At 50.5% G+C, this 22920-nt stretch overlaps 1 protein-coding gene across 3 annotated transcripts in view; it reads right to left on the bottom strand.

Annotated features, from left to right (window-relative positions):
• ASTN2 (astrotactin 2) overlaps positions 1 to 22920 on the bottom strand; it is a 988998-nt gene that overhangs the window by 251081 nt on the left and 714997 nt on the right. For all 3 annotated transcript variants that reach the window (XM_061163301.1, XM_061163302.1, XM_061163303.1), the window contains 3 exons: positions 15797 to 15921; positions 11656 to 11760; positions 8471 to 8650 (listed from right to left, as the gene is read on the bottom strand). In XM_061163301.1, the coding sequence (XP_061019284.1) occupies positions 8471 to 8650; positions 11656 to 11760; positions 15797 to 15921 (410 nt within the window). The remainder of the gene's footprint in view (positions 1 to 8470; positions 8651 to 11655; positions 11761 to 15796; positions 15922 to 22920) is intronic.

Below are 22920 nucleotides of genomic sequence, written 5' to 3'. Positions count from 1 at the left end.
GTAAGGACACGCCGTCAGGAAAAGAGACAAGGCTGCTCCATTCCAGACGGACTCAATCTAAACTGGCTACAAACGCGTTTTTTTGGTAATTTCATCTGGTGGAAACGGCAGTCCCCTGGGCCTATTTGTATTTAATGAACCACATCCTGTATCACCTTTTTGCATGATTCTGAGGAGACTAAGTTGGCCGTCTCCTCTGGCATACTGCAGGCCCCGGAGTGTCCAGCTCGTATTGAACCTCCTCCTACCGCCTCCAAGAAAAACAGCAGCCCGGAGCTAGAGCCATCCCACACACAGCTGAGCCAGCCGAAGGGCTGGGGAGGGGCCAGGGACACTCAGCTACCTCCTCCCAGCACGGGGACCTTGGCACAGGTGAACGTGGCCAGGCTGCGACTTCAACCCACGTGATGGTTGAGGAGTAGGCTCAGTGTGACTCAAAGGCAGAGCGTGGGGACAGATGGGGCTAAGGAGGCTGATGGGGACACAATGGGTCTGAGAAGGTCCTGAGGCCACAGGGAGGAATTTGGCAATGAGCCTCGGGCCAGCGACAAAGCACCTAGGAGTCTGCATCCGAGGAAAGGCATGATGGGAATCTCCATCTTGGAAACATCCCATGATGCTTCATTTTATTATGTGCACTTGACCAGGCCATGAGGTGTGCAGATATTTGTATCCCATTCTTTTCTGACCCTGTGGCCTGGAGCCCACCAGTCTCCTCTTCCACTGGGATTTTTCAGGCAAAAATACTGGAGTGGGTTGCCAGTTCCTCCTCCAGGGGAATCTTCCCAACACAGGGATCAAAACCCTCATCTCTTAAGGGTTGTATTATATATTTATTTATATTATAATAAAATATAAACATTATATATATATAGAAAGAGATTTGTTTTAGAAATTGGCTTGTGTGATAAATACTGTGTGTGTGTGTGTGTGTGTGTGTGTGTGTGTATGTGTGCGCATTTGTGTGCGTGCACTTTGTTGCTTCAGTTGTGTCCAACTCTTTGCAGCCCCATGGATTGTAGACCACTAGGCTTTTCTGTCCACAGGATTCCCCAGGCAAGAATACTGGAGCAGGCTGCCATTTCCTACTCCAGGAGATCTTCCCGACCCATGAATCAAACCCACATCTCTTGCCTCTCCTGCATTGGCAGGTGGATTCTTTACCCCTAGCACCACCTGGGAAGCAATATATACACACACACACACACACACACACACACACACACACACACACACACACACACGTATATAGATATATATGTGTGTGTGCTGTTGCTGCTGTTTGCCACTTCCTTCTCCAGGGGATCTTCCCTACCCAGAGACTGAACCCGTGTCTCCTGTATTGCAAGCAGGTTCTTTACCACTGAGCCACTTGGGGAAGCCCCGTGTATAGATATCTAGAGATACAGAATCAATTATACATAGCTTTCATATATATTATATGTATTATAAATATATGTCATGTATATGTGAATATTATATATAATAAAGATATTTGTATCTATCTACCTATCTGTCTACCGACCCATCTGTCCTGATGGTTCTGTCTCTTTGGAGAACCAGGCAGATCCATGTCCTCAGGGCAGTGCAGCCTGACCAGTGGGGGACAGGTGGATGCAGGGAGGCCAGGTAGGGGGCCGGTGCTAGAGTCCAGACGAGCCATGATGGTGGCAGAGGTGAGGTGGAGAGAAGTGGGCAATTCTTAAAGCTATTTGGAAATTGAAATTGATAAGACTTGCTACAGTTTTGAAATGGCGGGGGTGGGGGGTGGGGGGAGCAAGGGAGAGGGAGATGTTGCGAAGGATTTCTAGGTTTGTGGTTCTGCCTCTAAATAGATACAGGTGTTCTTCATGAGAACACTGGAAACATTCTAGGCTGTGTGGGGCAGAGCCTGGGCAGGCAGGGAGCTAGCATGAGAGCGCATTATCAGAGGAAAGCTTAGAGGCAGACCACAAAGGGGGAGTCATTCGTGTAGGGATGGTAACTGACAGCATGGCTGTAAGTTCCCACAGAGACAATGGCAGTTCTGCAAAACCATAGTGACCCGTTTGACAGAGAAGAATGAGCCCGTGAAGAAGACAGAGAATGAACAGGCCGGAAGGAAGGTGGGCAACCACCAGGAAGATTCCCCTGATGCCAAGGAAGCAAGCATTAGACGGTGCCTCAAGCAGGAAGTGGCCAACTCCATCAAATGCTAATGAAAGGGCAAGCAAACGGGAGCTGAAACCTGCCCTGAAGATTAAATCACCAGGGAAGTGGAACCAGTACCCAGGCAGGTCTCAGCTCTGAGATTGACTCCTTGCATGTCTGGTCAGCATCTTTGAAGCAAGTTCCTGCAGGGAACTGAAAGCCCGGGAGAGCTCTCCAGCTCCCATCAGCCCCTTGGCCACCCCTGTCCTCACAAAAGGAGGTGACACTTGACTACATCTTTCCCTTCTCCTCCCCTACCCCAACCCCTTAGGCTGCCTTTCAGACAGCCAGAATTCCTTTAAAGAGTAATCTAGGTATGCTTCAGCTGACATTCAAAAGTGCATTGTAATTCAAATGGAAATGCAGAAATTCATTCCCTTGGACAGTCTTGGGAAATTATAACAGAGATAAAACATCTTTTAAAGGTGGCGACAGGCATTTATCTATGGGGACATCTCTATTCGATAGACTCTCCTGATCCAGACTCAAGAGCAGTCCAACCTTCACATGGAGAATGTCTTTTCGGCGGGGTCACCGAGTCTCTAAATTTGGAAAAGACATTAATTGCATACATTTTCGCTTCTCAACTTTTTCCCTCCATTTCTCTTTGTGGATTTTGGTTTCCCCATGTCTGTCCCTCTTCGTTTCTCTGTCTCCTCCTATCTCCCTCAGTCAGTCTTTCTCTGTCTCTCTCTCTCTCTCAAACACACACACAGAATGGACAATTCCTTTACAGGCATACACCCTTTATCTTCCATAGTTACTTTCTCCATGAGAAAGAAGCAACGGTAAATTCAGGAAACCTACCAGATTTGCTATTTCTGCATGCATCGCCATCCCTTTGGAATACGGAATAACAGGGCATAACAAAAGGGCAGGGTTACGGAGTCTTCTGACGTCTTCTGAGTAGACCTTCAAGGCTCCCTCCCTCACCAGCTCGACCCCAGGGGCCCCTCTCGATCTACCCCTGTCCTGGATCCTAAGTCAGCTGAAAAGAGAAGGGAGTAAATTAGCCATATCTCCCCCTGCCCCTGTAGACATACATGTGCACTACACACACACACACCCCTGAGATCACTGTTACCGAGGGGACGCGGCAGCCACCGGTGGAGGGCGTGGACTGCATCAAGAAAACAATTAGGTGCCCAGCTCGTTGCTAGATGAGTCATCATTGATGGGTCTGTGCTCTCACTGGATCTCTGATCTTAAAAATGGAAAAATTGATCTTAGAGTGTGAATCAATTTGCCCAAGATCACACAGCTTCTAAGAGGGAAACTGGGACTGCAACCAAGGTCCATCTGACCGCAACTTGTCTTTTATCTCCAAATGAGGCAGTCTTTATCCAAGATGGGAGAAGCATAACTTTATATAGAGTCCTCATCATCTGACTCATGTGTCAAGGTCAGTCCCAGTTTCCCTCTTACAAGCTGTGTGATCTTGGGCAAATTGATTCACACTCTAAGATCGATTTTTTCCATTTTTAAGACATGGGATCCAGTGAGAGCATAGACCCATCAATGATGACTCATCTAGCAACGAGCTGGGCACCTAACTGTTATCTTGATGCAGTCCACGCCCTCCACCGGTGGCTGCCGCGTCACCTCAGTAACAGTGATCTCAGGTGTGTGTGTGTGTGTGTGTGTGTGCTCACGCGCGTGTGTATGTCAAGTCAAAGAAGGAAATGAAGCCCTGATTGAGAGAAAGGTACCTTCTCAAAATACAGGTGTATCAGGAACACAGTGGCATAGAGTGAAAATAGTAAGCTGGGACAAGAAACTGCAAGCTTCACAAGGCAGTTGGAGCCTGGCCTGGGAGCAGAGGTGATGGCCGAGGGAAACTGGCAGACTGAAGAGCTTCCGAGGGAATCGTGCCTGGGCTGGGAGTCTCCTGGGATGACTTCAGCTACTCCAGCTGCCTCCTGAGGTCCAGCTGTCCCTGACTTCTGCCAGCACCACCCAGCTGACCTGTGCAGCGCTCCAGTCCCCTTCAGACTGGTGGAATGCCCGGAATATCCACTCGGTGACAGGAAACCCCTCGTCCCTGCCTGGATCCTTCCCATTCTCCAAGGCATTCCCAAGGTCTCTCTGGAATCTGCATCAGAAGCTGGGTCTGTTATTCTAGCTTTCACTTCACCCTACTACATGGAAGCAATACATAAGTGTCGACCACCACTTCCCCTTTCTGCATCTAGAGCAGATACTGCTAATTGACCACGTTGACCAGCTAATTGACCAGCATTCTTTTCTGATGACCCCAGTGACCTCCACACAGTGTCTGGACAAGCCACTCCTCAACTGATCAGAACTGGCATATGAAACAAAATTCATGGGCCACTGTGACAGTGACTGAGTTCCCTGCCACACGCCAGCCACCTGCCTTTCTCCAGCTGCCTACCAGTAGATCAAAAAAAAAAGTCTATCACAGAAATGACAGAGCATTGGAAGGCTAGTACAGGCTGAACCCACGTGCAGACAGCACCCACGTCTTGCCTACTGCAATGTCCCAGCTTTACACGAGGTCTGCAGTGAAGAAGCACTTAGGAAATACCAGTGAACCAGAGGGTAATGAATGATCAATGTGACTTTCTTTTTCCTGTGGAATGCATACTTAGAAGCACTTATGGGAATGAGAGTAAAACTCTGATGGGAGATATTTTAATCAGGCACATTCACCCCAACCCCCTTGATCTTCCATGATTTCTAGTGGCTGATCACAACAGTGACCAGAGCCCCACCATTAATTAGGAAACCTGGAAAGACCGGGACATTGGACTAAGGTTGGAATTGAAACACTAGTTCATTCAGTAACACATTGTGTGGTCCAGGCAAGCCCCCGATCACTTCTGAGTTCAGATTTCCCTTTCTCAGTGATGAGAGGTGGGTCCTCTCTTGCCTTTTTTTTGCCTCAAGGGGCAGGTGGGAAGACCAAAGGCCGGCCTGTGAACTGTGAAGGGATGTGCAATGTCCGTGGTTGTTACATATGCCCCATTTGGTCTCTTCTCTCTGACCTCCTTTTTCAGCCTTGGCCTTTCCTGCCAAGAATAAACCACATAGAGTTCAAAGAATTCTGGAGCCCTCTACCCTCTACTGTGAGGATCTTTGCAGGGACTCGTGACATACGTGTTTCTCAGGGAGAATTAAGGGCTGAAGTCACACACTAGCAAGAGCTGTGGATGACGAATGCTCACGGACGCCATAGCATTCACTTCACGGTAAACTACGGCTTCTTATGTCCTTACTGTAAGCAAGGTAGGAATGCGCTCATTTCATTCTCCCGAAAGGCATGCAAGGGAGTTACTGTCCCTCACTTAACATAGGAGGAGACTGAAACTTAGGAATTACTTTGCCTGAGGTGTCCTGACAGGGATGTAAGAAGAGGCACCAGGACTTGAAATCGTTTCTGTCCCACCTGAAAAAGGCTTTCACACTCTTCATTGGGTTCTCAAGGCAATAATTCTGAAGTGGTTTGCCATTCCCTTCTCCCGTGGGCCACATTTTGTCAGACGTCTCCACCATGACCCATCCGCCTTGGGGGGCCCTGCCTAGCATGGCTCAGAGTTTCAGTGAGTTACACAAGGCTGTGATCCATGTGATCAGTTTGGTTAGCTTTCTGGGATTGTGGTTTTCATTCCGGAGGCCATGGGATTGAAGTTCCAGAGCTGAGTCTTTGGAAAAGACCTTGATGGTGGGTGAGATTGAGGGCAGGAGGAGAAGGGGGCGACAGAGGATGAGATGGTTGGATGGCATCACCGACTCAGTGGACATGGGTTTGAACAAACTCCAGGAGATGGTGAAGGACAGGAAAGCCTAGCATGCCTAAGTCCATCGGGTCGCAAAGAGTTGGACACAACTTAGCAGCTCAACAAGAACTGTCCCACTTGACACTGTTCTAATTTGTCCTCTCCCCACAAGCTCTGCCCCCAGAGTGATCGGCTTCCAACCCCAGATTCATCCTGACCTGCTCCCTAGTGAACCCTGGTTTCACAGATGTCAATGACACACAGATGTTGACGACACAAAGGTGGCTGGGGAGAGAGACACCCCTCAACTATCTGTCAGTCTAGAAGTTTTTCCATCGTTCAGGGGAAATTTTCCAGCTTCTCTACCACTTCCTCCCCAGCATCACTTCCAAGTTTAAAAGGTAAAACTACAGTGTTTGATGCACCGCCTGGGTGTCACCTCAGGTAAAGACAGAGAGGAAGAAACTCACAGATAAGTTACGCCGTGTTAGTGCATCACTGCGCTATTCTGGGGCTTCCCTGGTGGCTCAGACGGTAAAGAAACTGCCGGCAAGGCGGAAGACACGGGTTCAGTCCCCGGGCCGGGAAGATCCTCTGGAGAAGGGAATGGTTACCCACTCCAGCATTCTTGCCTGGAGAGTTCCATGGACAGAGGAGGCTGGTGGGCTACAGTCCCTGGGGTCGCAAAGAGTCGGGCACGACTGAGCGACTAACATTTTCACTTTTCACTATCATCCTGTTCTGGGAGCCAACATGGGAGAGAGAGGAGAGAAACGTACCTTTGCCTTGTAAGCCCAGAAGGCAAAGCTACTGGACCAAGTTCAGTAGCTACTGGCCAGCAAGTTTATGACAAACTTGGAACTTGTTTGAGTCTTGAAGGGGACCCCTGGTTGCATGTCAGCTTCTGTCTGCCCCTCTCCCCATCCTACTTGCCATAAACCACTGGACAAGGAATGGCATTCTCTGGATGAAGAAGTCCAGGTCCTGGAAGCAGCCGAGGAAGGCTATGGGTGGGGTGCAGCCTGAGAGTCATGTCCCAGGCCCCGAATGCAGGACGAGGCAAATTAGTTCAGTGGCCACAGTGAGGAAGGTTTTTATAAACATAACCTAATTGTATTACTTCAAAGTCCAGAAGCTCATTGCTCTGCTTAATGATGTGTCACGTTATTTATAGGGTAGCACAATGAGACTTCTATTGATTTAATGCACTTCCTTAAAGACTGTCATTGTCACAGCCATAAAACGAAGCTATTCCCAGACAACTCAATTATTCCCCTGCGCCTATAAACCACCCCGTGCCCCACACAGCTGCACACAGGAGGGGAGGCGGGCTGAGACCATGACGGGGCGGAGGGTGCCAAGGGGAGGGTTCTGGAGAGGACAAAGGCAGGAGCTCTATCCAGGGGATGGACAGCCCGATCCAGGGGAGCTGTGGGACTCTGAGCCAGAGTCTTCTTTCCTTCAGCCTTAGTTTCCCCAGCTGTAAAACGAGAGGGCCGAGCCCAGTGAGAGCTGTCAGATCCCTTCCAGCGCCTGCATTCTGTGGTTTGATGAGTCACACTTGGTTTGGTTCTTGGAGGCCATGTGGCTGGGCCACATGGAGAAGGTACAAGCCCACTGTTAACATCGCTCCTTACCCTTCCCATCGATGGACAGCCTCTCTTTTTCAATTAATTGATAATAATAGTAACAATGATAACAGGAAGTGATCTTCACCCCGCTGCATATTAGCTATGTGTCTACAGGGCACTTGACTTGTTGGCCTATCCGACACTCACTTTTTCATTGGTGAAAGGGGCCTGTGACTACATGGAATTGTTATAATACATAATGTATGTAGCCATATGTCCATCTTTCTCAAAATGTTATCACATAAACTACTTCCCTTTAATGTAGGAAGTGGACAGGAATAGCCAGAGTACCCATTTCACAGGAAGGGAAAACTGAGGTGAGAAGGGGACAGATTTTCCAAGGGGAGTGACAGAGACGGGTCTCCTGCTTCGGGGAAATTCCAATTCTGATAAATAGCTGAGAAATGGAAGGAAATAAGACCTGGTGATCCTGCCTGAGGGTAAAGGTGTCTCCATGGCAGAGACTTGAAACTCTCCCCTCAGACGTGAGTTGGTCACTCCCAAAGGAGCCAGTGCTGTCCTGAGGTTCTTCCAAGAAGCCTGGAGAGAAGGCTTCGATGAGACAGCACTCCCCTCCCCTACAGTTTCCCCAGCCTCCTGACCTTGGCAGTTGTTTTGAGAGGACAGAGTGGGAAATGAGGAACTCGCAGTAGAAGGCCAGAGCTCCGGAGTCCACCCTGGGGTCTCAGAAAACGCCTGAACTGAAAGAATCTTGAGGAATCATCACACGGCCCCTCATTCCATCCCCGGTGAACATGAAGCCCAGAGAGGCGCGGGGACTTGCTTGCGGCCGCCCAGTTTCTACGTGGCAGAGCCAGGATTTCGCTCCCAGGAGCTCAGTTACCCCGCCGGCAGCCTGACCTCCACGGCTCAGCTGGCCGCCACCTCCAGCAAGCCCTCCAGGCTTACCTTTCTGGTACTGGAGCCACAACTGCTGCTGGACCTTCTTGCTGGGGAAGTGAATGACGCAGGTGAGCTCGGAGCCGTAGAGGGCCTCCGCGATGTAGTGTGAGCCGTAGTGCTGGAGGAAGGACAGCAGCTCCTCCCGACTGCTCTCCTTGGTCAGGATCTTGAGGACGTTGGTGAAGCCTGGACAGAGGAGGAGCAGGTGGAGGGGGTCAGAGCGGGGAGGCTGGCGCCCGGCAAACGGCAAGCCCGGATTTGGTACCTTGTCCTTCAGCACAGCATCCTTCAGCACAGCATCCTTCAGCACAGCATCCTTCAGCACAGCATCGGCCAAACGTGCACAGTATCCCTCCCTTAGTTGGCAAAGACCGCTCTCTCTGGTGGACACACGAGAGGGACCACCAAGAGGGAGTCAACAGCAGAGGAGGGACAGAAGCTGGCGACCCAAAGGTCACAGCCAGGAAAGATCCAAGCCGAGGTCTCCTGAGCAGCTAACGTGCAGCGGGCACGCTGCTAGGTGTTCCAGCCACTTTGTCTAGTTTAGCCTCAGTCCAGCACTGCAGTCCCAACCATGACGAGCCCCGTCCAGTAGATGAGCAAGTCAAACGTCAGAGACTGGAAGTGATTTGCCTCGGTCCTCCAGCCAGAGGAGCGAGGATTCCAACCGACTTCTGTGTCCACCCCGAAGTGTACACACTGCTCACACACCCTTGGGCCTGAACCGTCCATGGCTGGAGCCCAGGGGGCTGCGCTAGCCCTGGCTCAGCAGACATTCTGTACCCTCAGATGTAATCCCTGGCTTAGCTTCCTAGAACATCGCTTCCCTTTCTGTCTCCAAAACAATGGTGTTCTTTCCCCCGCCATTGACAAGGGCCTCCTTGCCGTTCCATTGTCCTTAGCCCCATGCCAAGGGGACCTGAGTCCTCAGAGCCTGGCATAGGGCCTGCAGAGCCATTACCCAGCGACCACTGATCCCCTACCCTCTTCCTCCTGCAGGCAGGTCACCAAGCTATGCTTTCAGGAGCCTCAACACCTTTCGGGCTCTTTTGTGCTCTGAATAAAGCCCAGTGACCTTACCTGGGTATCCCAGGGCTCCAAGCTCATCTCCCATGAGCACATACATTAGGCTTTACCTCTGGCCAGATCTGTTTTCCTATTTCTCCTGAATGTGATTTGGCATTTCCATCACACTTTCTTCATTTATATCCCCCCTCCCAACCACTCTGAACACACACACACACACACACACACACACACACACACACACATACACACCACCATTTACCTGGAATGGTCTTCCACTTCCTCTCTAAGTCACGTCCATGTTTCCAGACCCCAGGAAGTCATCCCTCCCCCAAGAAGCTTTTCATACCATCCCGGCCCGGGCACCTACTCCCTGTACCTTCAGCAGGCACCACCTTGAAAGCAGAAGCTCTGTCCCATTTGTCTCTAAATCTGCACATGCGTCCTTTCCCACCCCCACCCCCCAACCAGGTTCACGACACAATCTCCAGACGGCAGGTGCACCAACTCCATTATGAGAACAAGAACAACTGATTCTGCGCCACATCAAAGTAAAATGTAAAAGAGCAAGCGCTTCTTCAACATTGAAAATGAGCTCCAATTTGCAAACATTTGATTTACAAGGGGGTTCTCGGGAGCGTCATTATTGATTAATTAAAGCAGATACACCTTTGTAGTTCTAACAGGAACATGGCAGTCATTCACAAGTGCGGTGGAAAGGTGTAGGTGGTGGCAAACACAGAAATAGGACTCAAAGAATGGGTGCTTGATTAGAACAACCCTTCTCCATCAACCTGTTAACTCATGCAACTGGGTAATTAATACAACAGAGTTAATAATGAGCTGATTTCTGCTCAGTAAAAAATAACACCATGGAGAGGCCCTGTGGCTCTTTAGGCAGACAACACTGCCATCACCTCCTTGACCTGCTCCTGTCCTGCCACCTACTAGCTGTGAGACCTTGGGCAACTTAACCCCTCTGACCCTTGATTTCCTTATCTGAAAAATAAAGGGATAAAGAATGCCGTCCTCTTGAGACTGATGTAAGTCCCAAGATACAAGACATTATAAAGTGCTTGGCTGGTGTCAGCCATAAATACTATTTACAATTCCCCAATACCCAGGCTAAAGAGTTCCATGGTGCTTATGAACAAAGTGATACTGGAAAAGAAAAAAGATAAGAAAGCAGCTGGCTGATAATCAGGAGACACTCAGATAATAACCCAGTGGCATTGTCATGAGTAAGGGTCAGGGTAGAAAAATCCAAGTTTGGGCCTCATCTTTCCAGAGTCCATTACCCATTCCTTTTCCAGTTTTGTTTAATTTTTATTCCTTCATGAAAAAGGAGGACCAAAAGGAATATAAGGCATGGGAATAAATAGGATCCAAGCCCGACCCACAGTTCTCAGGTCAGAGTTGAGGTGCAGGAGACAGACAGGATTCTGATACGAATCAGGTACTTGGTAGTGTTTTAACATCAGCAGTTGAGTGCAGGGAATGCCTTGCATTATTCCCGGGGAACAGATAATGGGGGCGGCATCTCCGAGTAATGCAGGATACGCAAAGAGATCCAGGCAGAGGGAACGGCATGTGCAGACTCACAAAGCCGAGAGAGAAAATGTCCCGTTTTGAGAACTCTTAAGTCCCGTTTGAGACTTGTAAGTCTCAAACTAAGTGTCCCATTTGAGAATTATAAGCCATCCGCATCACGGGGAATGATTCATGTGGGCAAAGTGTGTGTGTGTGTGTCTGTGTTGGTGAGGGGAGGGGGAGCGGGGAGGCATCACTGCCGAGTAGGAGGAGACGGGCAGGAAAGGAAGTCAGAAGAGACTAGAGGAATCAGTGCCTGAAAGAATCCACCCGCCTGAAACACTTCGAGCACGTACGCGTGACCTAGATTGTCACCCCCTGCTCAGAACCCCGCTTCCTGCAGGAGCCCCTCTGCCTTCCCAGAATGGACGGCGGTCCCGTTACTGCACTGACCTCCTGTAACGGGTGGCCGTCACCGTCTGTCTGCTTCTCCGTCCACCCTCCCTGTGAGCTCCTTGATGGCAGGGGGTGAGGCCTCAACCCTCAGCCATCCCCAGGGCCAGCACGCGCCCTGGCACGCCCCGGGACTGTGCTGCATCACGCCACATCCCCCGGCCGCGGACGGCGGGGCTCACCTGCCGAGAGGGTGATGGTGCTGAGCTTCACGCGGTAGAGGTTGCTGCGGACGCGCCATTGCTGCACCATGGGGTACCCCATGGCCTCGTCGTACCTGATGTCTCCTGTGGAGGGAGCAGGAAGGTCACGTGAGCCCCGCGTTCACAGGCCTCACCCCGCAACCCCGCCCTGCAGCCCTGGGCCCTGGGTAACAGCCCCCTCTTCTAAGTGGACAGAGGCTCGGTGCTCCGGGGCCGACAGTGGGATCTGCACCCCGCCTCCAGGCCTCTTCCTTCCTGGCCTCTGACCTCGGCCTCAAGCCGCCCTTTTCTCTCTGCTCTGGAGCTCACATGACCCCTTTACCCTACAAGCCAGAGTGGGTTTCTGGTTCTACTTAACCCCGGAGGCAATTTGCCAAGGGGCGCTAGACACTGTGGTGCCTCAGTTTCCCCTTCGGATCCCATGGCTACCTAGGCTGACCTTATTTCGTAGGCGTGTTGTGAGACTCAAATAAACTAAGAGCAGTGGGAGTCTTTTGATCACCTCGAAATGTCCGGCATGTGGACTGGGGGCCCTTGCATCACCTACGGCCTGAGGCTACTTCTGTACAAAGACAGCACAGCTAAGCACTTGTGACAGAGACCCCGTGCAAAGCCCCGCACATTCACTAGCTGACCTTTTATGTCCGCCCACCCTGCACAGACTATTTCCTAACAGGGAAACATGAGACGTCCTTTGATGTCTCATAAAATACCTGTGTGCACACATAAAAGCTTCCCATTTTAAAAAAGATCGAGAAACACTGGCTAAACAAAGTTAAACAAGATTTTAAAAAAACACTGTATAATTTCTCAGCTCCTTGAATAAATTAATATACATTTTAAAGGTACAGGAAGACTGCGTGCAGCGTTTTGCAAATGTCTTTGGCCGAGGAGCCCCATTTCTAGGGCCCAATGACACTCAAGTTTCATCGAATATGTTTTTTGAAACCCAAGTATACACAAAACATAAATAAAGAAAAAAAAATAACACAACAAAATGTTAACAAGTGGTTAACTTGGTTAGCAAGTGGATGCGTAAAAGATTCCGGTTTTCTGATTTATATTCATCTCCATTTTCTAAATTTTCTACTCTAAGCACTGTAGACTCCCTTTTTTGTAATCAGGATAAAAAAAAAAAAAAAAAGACATGAAAAAGAAATGCTAGTCACATCAGCAGTTATTATTTTTGTTGTTATGTATCCTCGGCAAATGGCAGGCACATTTTCTATCCTTTTCTCTTGTCCCCTGGTGCGGAGGCACTTAAAGAGGTATTTGATACCAAGATTAAAATGAGGATCTCATGGAACAAATGATTTCTTCCTGGACATTACTGCAGTATTAAAGTTGTCCATTACTGTCAACTTCTTTTTTTCCCCTCCCTAGCCTTTTCAGAAATAATGTAATTTTTTAGAGGCTTTCATTTTAAAGTAAAATATTCATGATCCCCAAAGATAAGTCCACTGGAGCGAGGTTGTTTTGCTAGAAATACGTCCTCTCTGTTTATCTGCTCTGCCTGCCCTGCCCGTCCTTAGCAGACACTGGGGAGAGGAGGAGAGAGGGTGGAGAGGAGGACAGGGCCGTGCTTCAGTCAGGGTGAAGGAAACAGCCTGCACGGGAAGCCCGGACGCCAGCCCCAGGCAGCCTCCGCCCCATCTACTATTACTTTTTTCTAAATGTTTAATCTTGTTTCATCTAATTATTATTACCTTTCTGGCTGTGCCTCCGCATACAGGATCTTAGTTCCCCGACCAGGGATTACACCCTTGCCCCCCGAAGTGGAAGTGCAGGACCGCTGGACCATCAGGGAAGTCCCTGCCCCATCTATGATTGCCCGTCCTAATTTGGAGCAGACTGGGAGGGGGTATTGGCAACCAGGGCCATCCCCAAGGGAACAAGGCAAACATTTCAGTGCAGGTTGTTGATGCAGCTCATTTACTCGGTGGTAGCGAGTTTGAGTAAACTCCGGGAGTTGGTGATGGACAGGGATGCCTGGCGTGCTGCGATTCATGGGGTCGCAAAGAGCCGGACATGACTGAGTGACTGAACTGAGCTGAACTGAACTGACAGTGTCCAAAGGGCTTCCCTGGTGGCTTAGATGGTAAAGAATCTGCCTGCAGTATGGGAGACCTGGGTTCGATCCCTGGGTTGGGAAGATCCCCTGGAGGAGGGCATGGCAACCCAATCTAGCATTCTTGCCTGGACAATCCCCCATGGACGGAGGAGCCTGGTGGGCTACAGTCCATGGGGTTGCGAAGAGTCGGACACGACTGAGCGACTAAGCACCAAAAGAAAAAACCAAAACGAAACACAAAAGCAACAACAACAACATCAAATAAACAAAAACAAAAGTCCCAAACCTACTGCCTCTTTCACTGATCAAAACATTTACAAGACCAGCTTGTCTGCCCCTCATCCCCTCCCGAAGCCTCCCCTGTAAGTAATCATCATTCCATCCTATGCTTGCCCCATTCCTGGTCCATACTGGATTCCACCTGGAATATAAGCTCTTTCAGTGAAATGTCAGTTGCTTGAGGTCAAGGCCATGGTCTACATTATTCCTACTCCTGCGCAGCCTGGAGTACAGAGGTTCCAATACTCCAAAACAGAGCCTGATGTATAGCAGGCTGTCAACAAATACCTGTTTACTGACTCACTCTCTTGCCTCTCATTCCTGACCACAAACCATCCTTGGTCCTACTCAACTCCTGACCCCCATCTTACCTAGATTCCCACCCAAGGATTAGGAGTGACATGAAGCCCTGGGATGGGGAGAGGTGTTTTTTTTCTGATGAACAACAAAAACAAGTAACTCTTAAAATGTAATGGTCCCTTTATTAAGGAACCCCAAATCAAAACAAATAACCCTAAGAGTCTGTACCACTAATGCAGAACCACAAGGTTCTATCACAGAGGCAGAGTCAGGGCCCTTACAACTTGGAAAAGTCCCCCATAAAAGGGCAAGAGAGGAACTGGGAGCAGATGAGGAGGAGCAGAGGGCATCCTGCCATGGGATGGAAAATACAAGCTTCAGGACAGCCTGCCGAAGATTGCTTCCTCGGAGGGGAGAGACAGAGGTTGTGGGTGGCGGGGGCTGCAGGGAGCAGCAGAGGGGAGTGAAAAGGTCAGAAGAGCTGGAGCCACAGCACCCAGTCCTGGTTCGGGCAGACCTGCTGTGTGACCTTCAGCTGCTCCCTTCACCTGTCTGAGCCTGGACGCCTCAGCTACAAAAGGAGAAAAATAATACCACCCTACTGCACGGCTCAGTGCCCACGTTCAAAAACAAGCTGCATAACTGATGCGCCGTAAGTGAAGAGGCTCCTGGTTGGGGTGGGGGTGGGGAAGGTCCACTTACTTTATTTTAGAATGACTTAAACATGAACTGCATGTTTCTAGATTCCATGCATATGTGTTAACACATAGGATTTGTTTTTCTCTTTCTGGCATACTTCACTCTGTATCATAGGCTCCAGGTTCATCCATCTCATTAGACACGACTCCAGTGGGCTCCATGGTATGGCTAAGAGAGGTGGGAAGGGGTGGGCGGTAGGAGGGAGGTTCAAGAAGGAGGGGACATATGTATACCTGTGGCTTATTCATGCTGATGTGTGGCAGAAAGCAAAGCAATATTGTAAAGCAATTATCTTTCTGTTAAAAATAAATAAATTAAAAAAAAATGCACTGCATGATCTCACTTCTGTGTGGTATCTAAAACCTTTGAACTCATTAAAGCAGAGAATAGGATGGTTGGTGGCGGGTGGGGTGATGAGCAGATGCTGGCCGAAGGGTCCAGAGGTTCAGTTCTGGGGATGGATGTGTTTGCTGATCCTGCGTGCAGCCTGGTGACTGTGGTTAATAACACCGCGCTGCCTACTGAAGTTTGATGAGAGGGTAAATCTGGCCTTGGCTCAGAGTCTGGAGTCTCAGGGAAGCCCCCAGTTCCTTGCTGCCCCTAAGAGCCCTAGAAACAGCAGGCCCCTTTTACTTCCATCCCTCGCTAGCACAGAGGCGTGGCGGGGCCCATCCTGGACGTGCTGAGCGGCTGATCCTGGAGACCAGGGTGTGGTAGGGGGAAGGCTGGGGGTGGGGCGGAGGGCAGGAATCCAGGATCTGCGTGTCTTACCAGTGAGCAGCTGCAGGTCCGGGAGGGGCTCGGACAGGACCCCCCGGCACTGCTCCTCCACTGGCAGCGGGATCACCAGCAGCCCGTCGGCCAGCTGCGGGAAGTCCTTGATGAAGTTGTTCTCCCTGTGGAGAGGAGCAGAGAGACTGCCAGGTTGAGGAAGCAGAGGCTGGAGGCCTTGGGGGGCGGGGGGAGTGGGCAGCGAGGGGCGGCTGTGGGGCAGGAGAGCAGGAAGCCAGGAGAGACTGGTGAGTTGGGGGGTGGACGGGCTTGCTGGGATGCAGTCCTCTGGCTCCCTGAATCCCAGCCCCGAGAACAGAGTGCTGATGACAGCTTCTAGAATCCAGCAGGCTGGGGCTTGAATCCCAGCCCACCTCTGACTGGATGCACGATCTTGAGAGCAAGCTGCTGGTCCACTCGGAACCTCGGTCTCCTTGTCTATAAAAGTGAGATCTCAGGGTAGTTTGAAACATTTAACGGGATAAAGCTGTCAGGTGCTCGGGACGCAGTCTGATGTTCCATAAACTGTATATTTGGCTGTGAAACGTCCCCTTACATAAGCAGTGATGATGGTGAGCCAGCACGAGAGGGAACTGGGGATAGCGTGGAGTGCTTGAGCAAAGAGGGGGTGAGAGCTGGAGAGAAGCAGTGTCTGCGTGCTCAAGTGAAAGGATCCCAAGATAGCTTTCAGATCGGACTTCTCCTCTCAGAGACGGGCAAACTGAAGCCTGGAGAAGGGGTGTGAAACTGTCACGGAGATCCCATGGCTCAGACGCAAGACCAGATCTCCCCATTCCTAGGCCAGTGGCCGCTCTGTCCCAACTTCCCCAGGTGCCTCTGTCCCTTCCCTGCAAGACCACCCCAGCGAACAGAAGACAGACCTCAGGGTGAACTCAGGCCACTGAACCCTGAACAAAGGTAGCCTTAAGGTGCGGGGGAACAGGGTGACTATGCATTGCAGGAAGACATGCTTCAATCTTCTAAATAGATGTGCCTGAAGTTGAAACAGCCTGTCACTGAGAGGTGGTGAGCTTGCCATACCTGGGGGCATGCAAGGGAAACTTGACAGACACTTGTCATGGACAGAATCCAGGGCATTTTCACGTTCAAACCTGAGTTCTGAGGTCCCTTTTTATTCATAAATCCTCAGAGTTAGAGACACTGACCACAAGCTGGAGAGGAGGAGGGGGGAAGGCGAAGAACAAAGGGAGGGGATGTTTATCACTTCATTTTGCCACCTGGAATGGACAGCCTTGAAATGAAAACCAGAGAGAGGCAAGCAAAAATCCGTGAGGCCAAAGCAATGCCTTTCAAGCCTGGATCTCGGGCAGTTCAAAAGGAAATGTGCAAGCGCTGTGTGGCTTGGGTCACCTTCCCGTCTGTGCTCCACGTCCCCAGGTACTGCACCCCAGGCACCTGTGAAACGTGTCCCCTATTCATTCATTTAAAGAACACGTTCTCCATGTCTGATCCCTGAGCAGGTCGGATTCCAGGGGTGGACACATTATCTCCACCTTCAACATCACCAGCATCTTTGTCATCATCGTCTCTGACAATTAGTGACTAAGCTTCTATACTTTGCTAGGACCTGGCTAAGCACTTCACATCCATTTAATCATTTAATCTTCGCAACAACCCACAAGGCAGTCATCATTATCTTCATTTTACACACACAAAAAATGAGGTTCAGCATTAAGAGGGAGTCAGGTTGGGGTTGGAACCAGGTCTGTCTGACCGCACACCTGGGGAGGTAAGTGGCTGGGCCTGGGACTGCTGACCAGGCATGTGTGTGCGTGATGCTCAGTTTCTGGGTCCAAGCTTGTACATGTAAGCATGCTATTCTGGGCATCATGCGTGTGCCCATGTTCATCTACATGTGTGCCTGTGATCATGGATTCTGCCCAGGTGTTGGTGGCTGGCCTTTGATTTGTCTGCACACTTGGGTATGTGGAACAGCCCCGTGAATATAAAAAGAGAGCCTGCCAGGGGCCACGGAAGTGCCCCCAAGTAGCATGCAACAAAGCTTCCTCCTGTGCCCTTCATGTGGTGGCTTCTGGTTTACGGAGCTTCCCTTAGGGACATAATGAGGTGGAGGGTGTCCCCCTGCCCTAGTCATTCAACAAACATGTGCTGAGTAGAGCCCTGAGCCGAGTACTCAGGGACCCAGAGACAGACTGGATTCTCCCCTGGCCCTTGAGATCTTCCTAGCCGTGTCGGGGAGACAGTACACCAGCCATGCAGAACAGTCAGTGGGGTTGGTTACTGGGGATTCTGGAGGCCTGGAGGCTTCTGCACATGAGACCCAAGGTCTCTTCCTTCCCCGCGAGACCCAAACACTTGTTTCACAAGGGCACAAGGCTCCGAAGACTGGCATCCTGCTGTGTCAACACTGCATCCTTGCTGGGTAATCTGGAGCAAAGCACCCTAACCTCGGTTTTCTCATCTGTCAATTAGGGACCCTGAGAGTGCTTCATCCTGCCTTAATGAAATCACAGCAATAAGGATGAAGGCAATAGCTGTTGGCTGAGCACCTCCTAGGCAGCAGGCAATGTTCCATGTACTTTACACGAGCTCTCACCCAACCACATGGATTAGGTGCCATCAAGACTCTGCCCATCCCCAACCCCAGCTCAGAGGTGGACAAGCTGAAGCTCAAAGCAGTTACGTAACTGCTTAAAACCACAGCTGGGAAGGGAGATCTCAGGCGGTCCGACCCCAGAACCCACACCCTACATTACTGTACAGGTGCGGGGCGCTGAAGATGCTGTCCACGAGCGTCACAGGCTCTCGAGGCTGGAAGAGCCGGAGCATCCCGCGGTGTGCTGAGCCCAGACAGGCTGACGCCGAAAGAAGGGGTCTGTTTCTCATTGCGACTTACACACCAGCGCCCCTCTCTGCAGGTGGCCTCAGGACCCTCATCCAACACCATGAGACGGCATGATCACACCGCCCCCACCCCCCGCCCCTGCCCCATACAGGCTCTGAGATGTGAACTGACTTCCCTGGACTGACACGTCAAGTACCTTTGGAAAGACGGAGCTGAAGGCAAGCTTATCACTTTTCGCTTTACCATCTAGCATCACCACCTCACAGCTTCTCCAGCTTTGATTTTCCAATTGCAGGGGAGGAGGACAGTGACCCCTCGCCAGCGCCACGGTCCTCTCCTCTAACCCTCCCGCCTTCTCTTTAGCCGGGCTTGACTCTGCGGGCAGATCTGACCTCAGCGCGCGGCAGCACAGGGCCGGCCTCCGGATGGCAGGGGGCCGGCTCATACTCTCTTCCTGGAGGGAAGCGGTCTCCCCGAGCTTCCAGGCCATAGGAAGGGCCTCGAGGAAAAGCATGGCAAAGAGGGAGACCATGGAAAGATGGGAGTTCTCAAGCTAGTGCAAAGAGCAGGGAGAAGGGGGTGGGGGCGGGTCAGGGAGCAAAAAGGCAGCAGCAGCCGAGACCAAGGGCCTGGGTGGTCCCTCCGGGCTGCGCCCCTTGGCGTCTGCCTGGGCAATGGCCACAAGTCCTGCATGGCCTCTGCCAGCAGAGGGCGCCCGGGGCCTTCGCATCCATCAGCTCTCCCGGGAGGCAAAACAGGACACGCAGGGAGTGGAGCTGGGGATGCTCCCCTGGGCTGGGAACCTCAGACAGAGCCCAGAGGGCAGCTTCAGAATCCACCCGCCTGGGGAAGGGAGGGCAGCAGGGTGCTTGCCTAAACTCAGTTGGCCCGAAAACAAATCCAGATTCTCAGAGCTTGGGTATGGGTGGGTACGTGTGTAGTAAAAGCTATCAGGCAACTACTGAATCCTAATAAAAGGAAGATAGGAAGAAGAGTAAGTACTATTTGTGTATTGATCCTATTTGTGGATCATCTGCGATGAGCTTGGTAGTGTGCCAAGATACATGTGTGCGTCATATAACTACTCTTATTATTCCCATTTTGCACATGAAGAGATGGATACTCGGAGAGGTTTAGGAACTTGTCCACCTGAGGTCCACCATCAGGAAGTGGCAAGAGGACTCCTAGCTTAGCATCTGGTACTCAGGAAGCACACATTCAAGGGATCAGTCCAGACCACGTGCTTCTTGATCCAGAGTAACCTGAGAGCAGGGTAGAGACAGGCGTGCTTCTGAGCCCAGGGATGTAGCCGTGTGTGTGTGTGTGTGTGTGTGTGTGTGCATAAAGGTATGTGTCTCAAATAGCAACAGGGGTACTGTTTCTTTGTACAAACCTCCCCCCCCCCCAAATATCCATGAAAATAGTTCCATCTCAACTGATATTAGATGGAAACAACTCATCAGATGTTTAAAACAGCACATCCTGGGCCCCTGGGTCTCAGGAGAATTCTGGGAGCGGGAGGTCTCTTTTATCCCACAAACTTGTATTGGGGTTCCCCATGTTCCAGAGACTGTGGTGAACCCTAGGGGTTCAGCAGGGGTAATCAGCAGAGGTGCCTGCAGCAGAATGCAGGCACTGTGTGAAAAGGCCTCCACCACCTAGGCCCTGCCTCTTCCTTCTGCTTGGTTTCATGAAGCACTACCGTCTGCCCACTGCCAGGCTGCACCCACTGGCCTGATGTTCCTCTTATGGGGCATACTCACTTCCTGCAAAGGATCCACTCGGGATTTGCCTTCTCCCTGGAAAGCTCTTACCCCTCCCCCACCCCTGAACCAGGCCAACTCCTACTTGTCACTCAGACCCCACATTAATCCTGTGCCCTGGAGAGACCTTCCCTGGGTCACTTCCCCTGTTACACCCTCTTATAAAATCTTGCTCTTTACTCACAGACTTAGAAAATGATCTTATGGTTGCTGGGGGGAAGGGATAGTTAGGGACTTTGGGAAGGTCATGTATACACTGTAATATTTAAAATGGATAACCAACAAGACTATTCTATAACACCTGGAATTCTGCTCAATGTTATGTGCCAGCCTGGATGGGAGGGGGGCTTGGGGGACAATGGATACATGTACATATATATATATATATATATGTATATATGAATATATATATATATACATATATATATATGAATGAGTCCCTTTGCTATCCATCTGAAACTATCACAACATTGTTAATACAAGACAAGTGTTTATGGTGTTAAAAAAAAATTAATCTGATGACTACAAAAAAAATAAAAAGCTAATTATGAAGCCTGAGGGGAAAAGAAAGAAAAAAGAATCTTGCTCTTTTCATCCATGAGGACTTTGACGGTTCCTAATCCAGAGATATGCGTGGGGACCTGGCTGGATAGCTACTCTTCCCACTAGACTGTGGGCTCCATGAGGGCCATCCCATCTACTGTTGCCTCTCTAGGGCCGGGGGCTTCCCTAGAGACTTAGTAGTAAAGAATCTGCCTGCTAAGCAGAAGACACGGGTTCAATTCCTGGGTCCAAAAGATCCCCTGAAGAAGGAACTTTCATTTGATGAGCTTTGGTAACTTCATCTGCAAAACAGGAGCGATGAGTTCAACTTCGAGGGGTGAGGAGGAGGATTCACATAGAGTTGTTGTTGTTTTTGGCCATTCCACTTGGCTTGCTGGATCTTAATTCCCTAACCAGGGATTGAACCCAGGCCCTCGGCAGTGAAAGCTCAGAATCCCGAATACTAGACCACCAGGGAGTTCTCCCTGAGTTATCTTTAATGCCAGTCTCTTTTCCTGAATTCCACACCAGATTCTGGATTTCTTTGAGAGCCTCGGAGAGCCCAGCACAGTGCCTGCTCACAGCCCAAGCTCCCCCCTAAGCATCTGTTCAACTGCGTGCCGAGGGGAAGGCGGCCTCTTCAGTCCCCATGCCACCGGCACACCACCTGGGAGCCACACAAACCTGGGCAGCATGCCCCCAGAGCACGCGCCTCCTGTAGCTTTCCTCTCATCAGCCTTGCTCCATGCTGATAGGAATGCCAAGCAAGAGGGAGCTGGGCTCCCTGGCCGTCCTCCCCAACCCCTCCCAAGGTTTCCCTTCTTGCCCGTCCCCATCTAAGAATATGTATAAGCATTTTGGATACATTAATACACAGCGACCAGCGTGCAAGAGCCGATCACCCCTCAGTTCCGAGGAAATTAGCATTTAAATTGAGGTATTTCAGGGAAGTAAATCATCCCAGAGCCAGCCAGCACTGTCTGCAGCCTTTTCTTATGGAGAGAAGACAGGAATCTTGGCCTGCATGCTGCTGAGTTCGCAGGGAGGGGCCACTCTCCCTGGCACTCTGAGGCTGCCCACCCAAGAGCACGCCCAAAAAGGGTGCCCCCAAACTCCCAATACTCAGGAGGGCATCTCCCCTGGTTTAAACCGGGACCTGTAACTTACCTCCAGCTAAACTGCATCTTTTTGCCAAGTGAGATGACTGGCTGAGATGTGGTTTCTTCTGGGATCAAGGAGTTGGGGGCCTGTCCTCCTCGTGGCTTGATCACTGCCTGGCTGGGTGGTTGGGGAAAGCTCCTCCCTACCTCTGGAACTGGGAGGGGTGGGTGACTGGTGCCTACTATTTGTTTCTCTGGACCTCAGACTGAGAGGCATTGGACCACATCTTGCAGCCATTCTGTAGGTGCCAGAAGCATAGGGTCTCATGTTGATTAAACTGATGCTCACACTTGTTCATGCCCATCCCAAGTTCTGCCCTTCTGGGAGACAGAAACTGTTCTCATGTGATTTGCTTCTTAATTAGGAGTCTTCAGGCAAGTGTTCTGTTTCAGTGTTCCAAACCGAGTCATTCTTTCGTTCAACTTTTCATTCATTTATTCAACACATGTTCACTATTATGTGCCAGGCATCGGGAAAACAAAGAAAAACCAGATGCTCTCCATCCTCAAGGTGCTCACAGTCTAGTGTGAGACACATGTACAAACGCTTCCTACATACGTGTGTATATGTGTGCAAGCTGAATGATAGCATTGAAAATGTTAAAAATGAAGACCTTTTCATTCCCTATAAACCATATTGGTCTATGGCAGCCCACCTGCTAAATCAAAGACATCCGCTCCTTCGATAGAAGAGGGGATGCCTTCTAGAAAAGAAAGAGAGCCATCCCTCAGTTTTGAGTCAGACCTCAAAGCTGACTTTGTACTGTCTTGAGCTAGACAACAGTTTCGAAAGCCAGCCTGTGCTGGGAGTGAAGGTCCCTTCTATATCAA

The sequence above is a fragment of the Dama dama genome, chromosome 16 (assembly GCF_033118175.1).
Source record: "Dama dama isolate Ldn47 chromosome 16, ASM3311817v1, whole genome shotgun sequence".
NCBI classification, from domain to species: Eukaryota; Metazoa; Chordata; class Mammalia; order Artiodactyla; family Cervidae; genus Dama; species Dama dama.
Note: the sequence above shows the minus strand (reverse complement) of the source record. Positions and strands in the feature narration are given on the sequence as shown.